Raw genomic sequence first — 12,092 nt, 5'->3', positions numbered from 1 at the left:
AAAAATGCAAAAACACTTCAAGAATACAATAACAGCAAAAATGAGCACCCAAAACACAATAAAACTAAATTACATGATAAAGTGAAGTAAAAAAACCTAAAACTAGACAGTAATAATGAAAAATTATAGTAAAAAAACACTTATCAAATTAGCAGCAAAAAACACTCCCTGCATCACAGGCGCCCTCTAGTGGCGTTTTCTGAACTAATGGGAAAGGACTTCAGAACATTCCCCAAGAATTTTTTGAAGTTGAAAATTATAAACAAACTCGATGTTAGAATACCCTTGGTGATATAAAAGGAAGGTAATAGGTTTATTGTTCTTCTCTCGCCCTCCCCTTGGCTACATCTTTCAATTTATTCAACACAAATGCTATGGGAACAGCATTATGTACGCATAAATCAGACAATAAGAATAGGTGTGTAATAAGCATCAACTGTTGAAAAATTTATGGATCCACCCTTTATAAGGTATACACGCTTTTTGATAAGCAATCAGAAAAGAATGTCTAAAGGATTAACAAACACTTTCTCATTTAAAAGAATAAGAAAAAAGATAGCCATAAAAAAAAGAGTCACTTGAATTTTTTAAAGATGCAATTAAATGAGAGAATATCAATTCTCTCTCTTCAATTTTCTTGCTAATAAAGGTAACCAAAAAATGAAATATTTCGCCCTACTTGAATTAGTATATACAGGTAACAACCAATTTTATACTGAAAAATGTCCTAGTAAAAGCGGTTTATTTTAATTAAAATTTTAGTAAATTTATTTCTGATAATATTTTCTGATGCAAATATTTAATGAAATATCAATAACAAAATAATACATAAACCTAACCTTTCACTTTTATAATGCATATAAATATGAGTTTCAATAATAAAAACATCGTTATTAGAACTCTTTTTTTCCCCCTCGAAAACATGATTTTCTTTTTCATTTTAAATAACAAAATTAGATGTTAAAAAAGTTGGAAATACTACATAAATTAAAAGAATTTTAACTAAATTTAGTAAAAAAAAGTTAACACATGCAAAAAATCTTCAGAAATACATTGCCTTGTACTGAAATAATTGCTATGCAGTATAAGCCATAATATTGCTAATGACATTTATAATCTTAAACTACAACTTACAGTTAGAGCTACACTAATTTCTAGAGTAGAAATTCATTTTCAAAGTTAAATATTTAACACACATCCCATTGGTAATGATACTGAGTGTAAAGAAGACTGGTTGTTTTTCTTGCAATAGTACTGCTCAGGAAGAGAAACAACTTTTACAGAACTCCTTTTATGGGAGATTATTCTAGCTTTATGACTTTTATAGGAGCCCTCTGCGTTATACCGAGAAAGTGGAAAGGAGAAAAGTATAGATAATTGCTTTGAAGAGCGAAAAGAAACCTTTCTCATTTACAGAGGCTAGGCAATTTGACAGATAATAAACAAAGATATAGAGATGATCCGAAGAACTAAAGGAACTGTATAATAATGAAATTTCTTTTGGCATGAGGTATACTGTCGCTAAAAATCAAAGTGTAAAAAAATCAGGATACTTTTTTCAATTACAAAAAATCGGATATTCTTTATGAACGTCAGTTTTACTTTTTCATTTCAATCGAATTTGTCCGATTTTCAAACAAGACTTAAAACCCAGTTATTGATACACTTACAATTGTAAATAGAGCTTTGAAATTAGTACATATTGTACAATTTCAGTCAACTACCAAGAACTTGTGACACCTACATTAAGGAAGTTAAAGTTCTTTTAAAGTTCAAAGGTTGGGGAAACATTTTGAGTAGAAGGCAATATTGTTGGCTCTTCAGCAGTGGCATAGCCGATGGGGGACGCAGGGGACGACCTCCACCTCATTTTTTAAAAACAAATTTACACTAGCACCACTCTAGTTTTTAAAACAGAAGCGTCTGCTCACTTTTTTATTTCATTAGTTATGCTCGCATCAATAAACTTTCCCCACAGTTCTTCAGTTTACAAAAAAATCTCTTTATAAATTTTAAGAAATAAAAAAGAAAGAAAGTTTGGTAGGAAATGGTAATGGCACACAATATCTTTGGTGTGTACACATTTAAAGGTTTCAAACGTTCTTTCTACCTTGCATATTAGAAAAATAGGATAAATTCTAGGGACAAAATGAAAAATAAGGACGAAAAGGTTTTTTGCACACGCTAATTCGGGGAAAGTTCGAAATAGTCATATTGGGCCACTGGTTGATGAGCATGGAATTTTAATACAGGACGATGGTAATATTGCTACTGTTCTTAATAACTTTTTTCGAGTGTTTTTAACGATAACTGTATCTCAATAGTTGACACCAACAAGACACAAGCTATAGTACAGCTTGAGGACTTTGTATTTTCCAGGGATGACGTTTTACTTCATTTGAAAACTAGTATGTTGTGGCCATCACGAAACTTTCTTCTATATTTTTCTTTTTTTTTCTGATCCCTCCCCATGCTTGACGAGGAAGCAATATTCCCAACAAAAACAAAATTACACATGCAAAAACTTGACGACCATCCCAATGTCTGAATTCTTGCAAAAGCAAAGCAAAGAGCGAAAATTGAAAGTTATTTTAAAAGCCTTGCTTGAATTAATTACAAATATTTTATTTGTTAACAAACATAAGATGGCAACAGTTAAAAATTTTAAATCATTGAGATAATATTTCCTATTATTTCCATTCAATTAAAATCACGAGAAATACGCAGACGACGATCTATTACGATTTATCTTTCTTATTGTTGCATTAATAAAAATATTTTTATTCGCAAAAAAAAAAAAAAAAAAAAAAAAAAATCAATACCTCTTGGAGCGATTGGCGTCAAAATTGAACCAAAGCCTGTTTACAAATGGACTCACATATATTCCAAATTTAAACCAGAACGTAGCATTACTTCTTGAGATAGGGCACTCAAAATGGAAAAAAAGAACGGGTGATTGCGCTACCCCCTTTTTAGCTGTTGACACAAAAATAAAATCAGTTCTTATACCCACTAAGGGCTACTTGCCGATAAATTTTTCTTTCATTCCGTTCATTATTTCTTGAGATACAGCAGTCACAATTGACGACAAAAAACGTTCTATAGCTCAACCCCGTTTGAGTTATTGACACCAAAATTGAATCAGCACCTGTTCCTGTTAATACCAACATATGGACCAAATTTTGTTTGATTCCGCCAGTTACTTCCTGAGGAATAGCAAGCACGCGTAACTCGAAAAACGTCCCATTGCTCCACCCCCCTTGGAGGAATTCGCGCCAAAAACTAATGGGCACAAGTTCACATAGGGGCACATATGTGTACTAAATTTCGTTCGATTTCATGCGGTTGTTTTTGTTGTAGAGCGGCCACAAAAAACTGGTCACACACAGACGTGACACACATACATACACACACACACATACATACATACACACACACATACACACACACATACACACACACACACACACAGACAGACAGACATTTTCCAAAAATGGTCGAAATGGAAGCACACCTCAAAACGTTCGAATCCGTCAAAATTCGAAATTCGAAAATTTGCACGAATCCAATACTTTCTTCTATATATTAGATATAGAAGAAAGTAAAAATTAAAGAGACTAAGGCTCCGGGACCAGATAATATTTATCCAAAAATTTTAGTTGAATGTGCGGAGGAATTAGATGTAATCGTAAATATTTTCAACGCTTTTTATAACTCGGGGACAGTGCCAGAAGACTAGAAGCTGGCTAACTTTACACCGCTCTTCAAGAAAGGGTCTAAAGGGAGTGCAGGAAATTATATACCTGTGAGTCTAACTTCGGTGGTTTGCAAAATTTTTGAAACATTCATGAAAATTAAGACAGTAAATTTTCTAGAGACTAATAATCTATTGACTAGTTTTCAGTACGGTTTCAGGAAAGGTAAATCTTGTGCAACTAATTTATTACATTTCTATGACAAAGTTACCATGGCTTTGGGCAATAAGAAGCCTGTAGATGTTGTTTACATTGATTTTCAAAAAGCTTTCGATAAGGTACCGCATGTTGCTCTACTTAGCAAATTAGCTGATATAGGAATAGGAGGAAAAACTTTCATTTGGGTAAAAAACTGGCTGACTGGAAGGAAACAAAGGGAAGTTGTTCGGGAAAATTATTCTAATTGGAGTGAGGTTTTAAGCGGAGTTTCTCAAGGATCAGTCTTACGGCCTGTTTTGTTCATTGTCTTTATGAACGATATTCACAAAAATATTTCTGGGAACATGAATTGTTTTGCTGATGATGTCAAAGTTATGGGGACTGTAGAAAATGAAGAACATGCAAATCAGCTGCAAGAGGATCTAGATTATATTACGGAGTGAGCTGATAAACGGGGTATGGCTGTTAATGTTGGGAAATGTCAAGTACTACATTTAGGGCATGGAAATAAGTGTACAAGTTATTATTTGAAAGGTTCAGTCATTAGTCAGGCAGACAAAGTTACTGATCTGGGGACTTAATAAGTCAGGATTTAAAGTTTATCCAACAGTGCAGCATTGCTAGTAACAAAGCCAATAAGATGCTTGGGTTTGTCAATAGATCTATTTCAAACAAATCTAAAGAAGTTCTCCTGCCCTTATATAGAAGTTTGGTAAGACCTAATTTGGAGTATGCTGTTCAGTTTTGGTCTCCTTATCTTAAGAAAGACATTAATGTATTGGAAAGGGTTCAAAGGCGAGCTACAAGGCTAATAAATGGACTTTCCCACCTAGATTATGATTCCAGGCTTAGAAGGCTAAAAATGTACAGTCTTGAGCAAAGAAGAGACCGAGGGGACATGATTCAGTTGTTTAAATTTATTAAAAGGAAAGATGTTACGGGGCTGAAGTTTAGCACTGAAAACAGGACAAGGGGTCATTGTTTTAAGCTATTTAAATCTCAGGCTAACATGGATGTTAGGAAAAATTATTATTTTAGCAGGGTAGTGGAACCTTGGAACAGCTTACCGGAAGAGGTGGTAATGAGCAAGGGAGTAGATAATTTTAAGGGGGCCATTGATCTTCACTGGGGATTGTAAATTGACTAGGACCAGTCTAGCTGGGCCCAGAGCCTGTTGCTGGTCGTCACTTTTGTATTTGTATTTGTTAAACTGGCAAAAAAAAGAGGGGGGGGGGGGGCAGAACTAGTCGGATTTACAATTTTTAAGAGGATTTCTAGGATTTAAGTTAAAAAATAATTTAAATCCAAAATAAAACGAGCTGATGTGAGCATCACATGACTTCCTTTTACCCCAATTTAATGTCATTTCCCCATTACTGCCAATTTTAATGTGATTCAATAGTTTACTCTCTAAATATCCCCAACAGTGGCTATATTAAAAATATATTAAAAAAAACACGCCAAATTTGTCGCCAAGTTGGCAATAAAACTTGGCGACCAAAAGACTGGCGATATATCGCCAAGTGTCCGCCAAATTATAACATCACTTGAGTTTACATCGAAATTAACAATGATTTCCCCCCAAAAAGGGGCAAAATACCCCTTTAGAAACACCCGAATGAAACCAAAAGAGGAGGTGCACGACTAGACCCCACTAAGAGTCTACGTACCAAATTTCAACTTTCTAGGACATAGCGTTCTTGAGTTATGCGACACACTTACGCACATACATACGTACATTCAGACGTCACGAGAAAACTCGTTGTAACTAACTCGGGAATCGTCAAAATGGATATTTCGCGTGTCTATACGTTCTTAGGCACTTATCCACGTGTTGTCGAGTCGAAAAAAAAACCTACTGTTTGAACACGGATTGTATGGAATTGGCAAACATCCAGTTAAGGCGACTCCATCTGAATGAGGGGAAAAATAAAAATTTTATGCGCGTATTCGCAACTCCAGCGCTCGAATACGCTACCTTGCGGAGATTTACAAAACTGCCGACAAAACTAAAACATTGCGTTCCATGTGTTCATTTTGGGCAAAACAAATAGTTTGTTATGTGTATTTTTTTTTATTTGCATAATTCATCATTTGGAATCGTCATCCGCAACACGTAACATCAAAAATATCTGATATAAACTGTGAGTACACATTTTATTTATCTTGTTCTGAGTGAATTTGAATAAATATCAGTTTTTCAATTCGATGAAAATCCTACTGAAATAGACAGTATGCAAATAAATTTTCTTGAAAATATTTATCGCAGAACAGATTGAAAAATCCAGAAAGAACGTTAAGAATTTGAACAATAAAAAATAAAAGTTCGCCAAAAATATGTTTATAGGGTTATGGTTTTAAAATTGTGTGAAAGAATAATGTATCTTGACAAGATTTCGTATATCAGTTAAATCATTTCCATGACGAATGAATTAAATGCATGATGATTTCTTTTGATATCCAATCATATAGTCATAGAAATAAATTATCTAGTGTTAAACGTTACTCTTGACAGTCTGTCACGTATGTGCACTATGTGACAAAAATGTCAACAAATGCCGGAAATGTCACGAAACTGAACTTAATATGCACTAATGTATAGAAAAAACGAAATGAAAATGCCGTTCGAAGCGAACCAAAAATTTATGAATTCCGAATTCAACATCGTGAAAATGGCTGCTTCAGAACAACTTACTGGTTCTGCATAATTTTTTACTTTCGTAATACTTTTTGATTTCTAATCTCTTTCTACATGGGTCAGAATAACCAAAAGACTTTGAAAAATCTTTTCAAATGAATAAAGAACAAAAAATCATGCATGTGAACAAAAATGTCTATCATTTCCTAAGTTTAGAAGCAATTTATATGTTACAGCGTGCGTTTGTTTTAGTTTTTTCATCGGCCATTAGACAGTGGCTGCAGCGCCCCCTATAGTTTGTTGGAGTTGCGAATTCCGCTCATTTGGATGAGACTGTGCTTAATTTGGAGGCTAACATACATCTGCAAAATCTGACATACCTGAAAACTAATAGACGCTTCCATTTCCGCGTGTAAACCGGATGTTTGCCTTTCCATACAATCCATGGTTAGACAGTAATCATTCATTCGGGGGTGAGCAAAATGGAAATTAAAGTCGATTTTTGGGTGAAAATTTTTTCGCGAATACAATACTTCATTTTTTGTAAAAGGAAGTAAAAATATTGACAAGTTGCCGAAATGTATTTACTCGGAAAAATCTTTTTAAATTATTATGTACTTTAACTGAATAAACAAATGCATATGCGTTACTTTTTTGTACCCCCCTTTAACAGCGCATTTAATTGTTTTTTTAATGAGGATAAAAAACAAACAGAAACGGGGGGACAAGGAAAGTTTAAACTGAAAGTACAACGTCGTAATTCTATTCTGAGTAAAATTAATGATAAAGATTGTACGGTCATGAATAAAATTCAATTTTTTAATACAAAAGCATATCACACCTCGATTATTTGATCGTTGACTCGTATTTGTCCACACATATCAGCTGCACTTCCTTTAGCGATGCTTTTGACGAAAATTCCAGAGATTTCTTCTGAAACAAAGAGAAAAAGGAATTAATATCTATTTCATTCCTTTAACTACATTTCACTCTCTTGGGGTAACATTGTTTAGATACTTTTTCTCCAAAGGTGTGTATACAAATGTAGAAAACTGCAGATTTGAAACTTTTTCGTACGATTGATTACGCGAAAAATAGCTCATTAAAAAAAAAAAAAAAAACCCACTAATAAAGAACGAATGTAATTGCAAAAGCAAATTCTTCACAGAAAACGCAATTGCAAAAACGAAACCTTTTCGTACAAGAGTATAAATTGCATTTTTGATCATAAACATGATCATTTTATTTTATTTTTTGCTCTTTCTGAAACGCTCCCGAATTTCCCCCTTCAAGTAGGGGGATAATCGGTGCGTGGGGATTTCAATTTTTCACACTGAAAGTACTTATTTGGGAGTATATACGACAAGGCAACCCCCTTTCTTTAAAACGGAGGTTCCCAAACTTTTTTAGATCCGTGGACCTCTCGCCAAGTTCGCCTGCCTTCCAGAACAGCAAATCAGATGGTTAAATGTTACCCTAGGCGCTCTAAAACAAAAAGATGTTTGCAAAAGACATAGAAATATGTAAGTATGAACAAGAAATTTAACCAACAGTGAGAGGGCTCTTTTAAAGTTGCATTTTTAAACAATCATAAACTGCTCAGTTTGACCGGGTTTACTGCAGACTAGAAAATTAAAATTTAAAATAAAGGAGAAAAGCTTAACATTTTTATCCATACTTTTTATTATAACGAGGGTACAAAACGAGAATCAAGGAACATTCTTACAAAAAAAATTTTTTTTAACAAGGGGGGGGGGGAATAATCTGTTTAATGGGAGGGGTGAAATTGGTGCAGCAACAGAAAATTTTTGCAAAATGGCAATAACTGACTTGGTTTTAATTTAATTTAGATTGTGCCCTTGTAAATGTAAATTGTCCTCATTAAATTCAGTGAACAAATCAGTTAAATGATTGCTCATTTAAGTAAATTTCCTTTGAAATCGTGATCTTTTGCATCCCAAAACACTAAAACAGTACCAAAAGGAGTAAAAAAAACCTTGTCATGCATGCATACGATGGCGCCAATGGATACTAAATGCAGAAGTTTTTTTTCCTGCACCAAAGATAGAGATAAAAAAGGGTTTTGTTTTCCACAACTTTAAAATAATTTTTTTGGCTTATCTTGGCGGAGAGTTTTTCTATCTCGGATAATCCTGTACTATTATTATTTCGTAAAATTAGTAATATGTAAGTACAAAGGAGTAAAAACTGTGTTTGGGGCACAATGGCATTTTTAGAGTTAAAAAATGTCTAAATTTCAGAGAAAATTTGCTCAAATAGGGTCCTAGATCGTAGACCTCTATTTGAATCTCATGGACCCTCAACTTTCTCTTTTTTTTGCATGAACTCCTCGCAGACTGCAGCGGACCCCTGGGGGATCTATGTGGACCACTTCGGGAACCACTGCTTTAAAACATCGCCGTAATGATGCATTATTAGGTTCGGGTCTATACTTTTAACGCTTCTGAATATTTTACGTTTTCCCCGGTTTGCAGTCAATTTTATCGTTTTGGTGAAGAGGATCCCCTTCTCCCCCAAATTATAATCATTACCCTTTTTAAAGGCAACTTTCGGGTTTCTATAAAAGTTCGGGTGATGTGTATATTGTTACAAATTCTGTAAATAGTAATTATTCTAGTAACGTAACCTGTAAATAGTTTCCCGTAATGAATATACAACCCCTATACATTCGGCTAAAGTATACCTTCCCCCTATTTCTTTTTTTGTTCATTGATAAAATTTGATAACGGTCTACTATTTTCAAGTAGCGTTTGGAATGTTGTGGAATATTTGAGAGATTTCTTTCGATGTTTATAAAAGCATCCCGCGTGATAAAAAGTTAGTTTCGATTGAGAATTCGAACTGAGAGCGTATTTGCTCTGTTTATTGCGAGGCATTTCGCAGTGTTGTTTTTCGTATTTGGAAGTAAATACGTGTGTAACCGTTGAGTTTACGGTGTGGTGTGATATTTCCTTTATTGCTGATGATTAATTTAGCAGTTGTTACTGATTTCTTCTGTACATAGTGTAAATAAAGCTCCTGTGTTTTTTATCAAGAACTGTGTCGTCCTTTCAAGAAAGTTGGAAGTCGCATCGGATCCGTTACAATATCATTGGGATTAGATCATTGGGATACGACATCCAAATTCGGGAGTCTCCTAAACGAATCAGAAGTGTTGGCAGCTATGAAACATTTGTTCAGCTTAGTTATTACAATATTTGATAGAGACATTGTTCTCCCCCGTCCCCAGAGTATTAAACGGACTTATGAGGAATTTCAAAATCTGAACATCTACAGTAGAGGTATAGCGGTATTGTTTCGTCATCTTCATTCCAGCGTCCACACGAAACATAATGACTCGCTTTTAAATGTTACTAGCTGCGTTGCCCGGCTTTGCCCGGTCTATTTTGAAAACAAAAATTGTGTCAAGTGACGTATATTCAACAATCAGGCATAAATAAAAGAAAAAAAAAATTATCATGCAAAATTTCAACTCCAAACAATGACGACTGATATTAAAATACTTTTAAGAAATTAAAATAAAATGAGAAAGATGGATTTAAAAAGCGTAACTATGGAAACACAAAATAAAATAAGTTTCAGAGTTGAAAATGAGAAAGATAGAAACAATGGATTCAAAAAATGTTACCGTGGAAACGCAAAATAAAATGGTTAAAAACTTGAATAGAGAACAGATTTTTGAACTTCATTTAATTCGCTTGTAACTTTTTTTCTAATGGAGGTAGAGAATTAAACTTCCGACCATAGGTCGAGTTAGAGCTGAAGTAAAAAAGGTAGCTCTTTTCAATGGTGTCAAAACGAAAACTGTAGGACAATTCCTTCACTTTTTATTGATGGATTTAATGAAGAAAGTATTGCCTAAATTTCAGCTAAGCCTAAACAAATTCGAGCTAAAAACGTAAATAACTCCCGCCGCAATTAAGTTAGAGCGTTGGAACAAATTGCGTAGAAAGCGGAAAATTCTACCCTTTCGAACGATATGTAATATTACTAATTGCGAGTAATTTTTTAATCCCCATATTGGGTAATTTATGTGAAAATTGGGCCTAAATTGGAATAAAAAAAGAATTATTCATCGAATTTTTTTCGAACTGGTCTGCCAACCTTCTCAGGACTTGGAACAAATTGTGAAAATTTCAGCGAAATCGGCCAGGTAGTTCTCGAGTTTTGCGAGTTCAAACAAACAGACGTTTTTTGGACACTTCATTTTATACTAAGTAGAGATTTATAAAATCACGTTGGGCACGAAAAAAGCCCAAAATAAAAAAAAAAATTCTACAAAATGAACCCAAGAGAGGAGTATCTATTCTCCGCTTTCCCCACCCGCCGAAACCCTGTTTCTGTATCCGACATAAACACAAGCTCTCCCTCCCCCCTCTGCGTCCAAAAGCGCTTTATCTTTAGGTACGACGCGGAAAGTTATGGGACTCATAAATAAATCCGACGCACACAGGAAAAGCGTATCTCGACCACGTTTTCGAGCGACCTCTGCCGCCCTTTCCGGAAAGCTACAGGATCACCCTGCAGTTTTGTTAGCAGTCCGTAAATTGGGGTAAGAGGATACTATTGTTACTTTGAGGCATCTCTGAAACGTGAGAAAACTTTTAATGCAAAAATATAAATTCCACTGATACAAATCACGAATTTTCAAAAAACATTTGACACTTTTTTTAATACCAAGTTAAAGAACTATATTTTACACACACACACAACATTTTTTCACTTGTGGTCAAAATTATAGACTTTTTTTTTAACGTGTGTTTTAATCACAATTCAATTTAGTTTTACTTCATTAAAATAAAGGTGAAGAATAATTAAGAACACTGTACTACATTTAGTAAAGCTTATAATTTGAAATAAGCAATTATCCTAATTTTGAATGCATAACTTGAATATTTTTTACAATTACCTGAACTCCAGATAAATTATAAACTTAAAAGTAAAAAATCTTGGATTACGGAAAATTTTTGACCCAAAAAGTCTATGTAAAGCTTTAAAATGAATTTTTTTTTTAATTTGTAGTCGTTAGTAGCATTATTTTCCAAAATAAAGAATAAACAATAAAAATATGAATAAACAGATAGGAAATTGCGTTCTTTTCAATGATTCGTTATTCAGAGGAAAGTTCATTTTTCGATCACTACATTACACTCCAATTTCCCAGCATGGTAAAGTTAAATAATTAAATTTTACGTAATAAGAAATAATTTTAATAATAAGAAAAATTGAGTGAAGTCAGAAAATTTACAAAAATGATCAGATTTGAAAAAAAAAAAAAAAAAAAAAAAAAAAAAAAAAAAAAAAAAAAAAAAAAAAAAAAAACCTTATTACCGTCCTAAAAACATTTTCAGCGTTAAATAATAACTAATAGCGCATAAATTCTAAATATAGAAACATCACATCTAAAGTGAAAGCAGGTGAAGCTTAAAATAAAAACGATTGAAAGTAATATCAAAAGAAATAAAAACAAAAAGACATCTGGCCTTCAACCCCCAGAATTCATATAAATTTTGACGTTT

The 12,092-nt window shown here is 33.6% G+C and overlaps 1 protein-coding gene across 1 annotated transcript in view; it reads right to left on the bottom strand.

Annotated features, from left to right (window-relative positions):
- The window catches only part of LOC129216790 (patj homolog), a 692,348-nt gene that overhangs the window by 181,125 nt on the left and 499,131 nt on the right, over window positions 1-12,092 (bottom strand). The window contains exon 10 of the mRNA XM_054851005.1: window positions 7,394-7,485. Within this exon, the coding sequence (XP_054706980.1) occupies window positions 7,394-7,485 (92 nt within the window). The remainder of the gene's footprint in view (window positions 1-7,393; window positions 7,486-12,092) is intronic.

The sequence above is a fragment of the Uloborus diversus genome, chromosome 2 (genome assembly GCF_026930045.1).
Source record: "Uloborus diversus isolate 005 chromosome 2, Udiv.v.3.1, whole genome shotgun sequence".
NCBI classification, from domain to species: domain Eukaryota; kingdom Metazoa; phylum Arthropoda; class Arachnida; order Araneae; family Uloboridae; genus Uloborus; species Uloborus diversus.
Note: the sequence above shows the minus strand (reverse complement) of the source record. Positions and strands in the feature narration are given on the sequence as shown.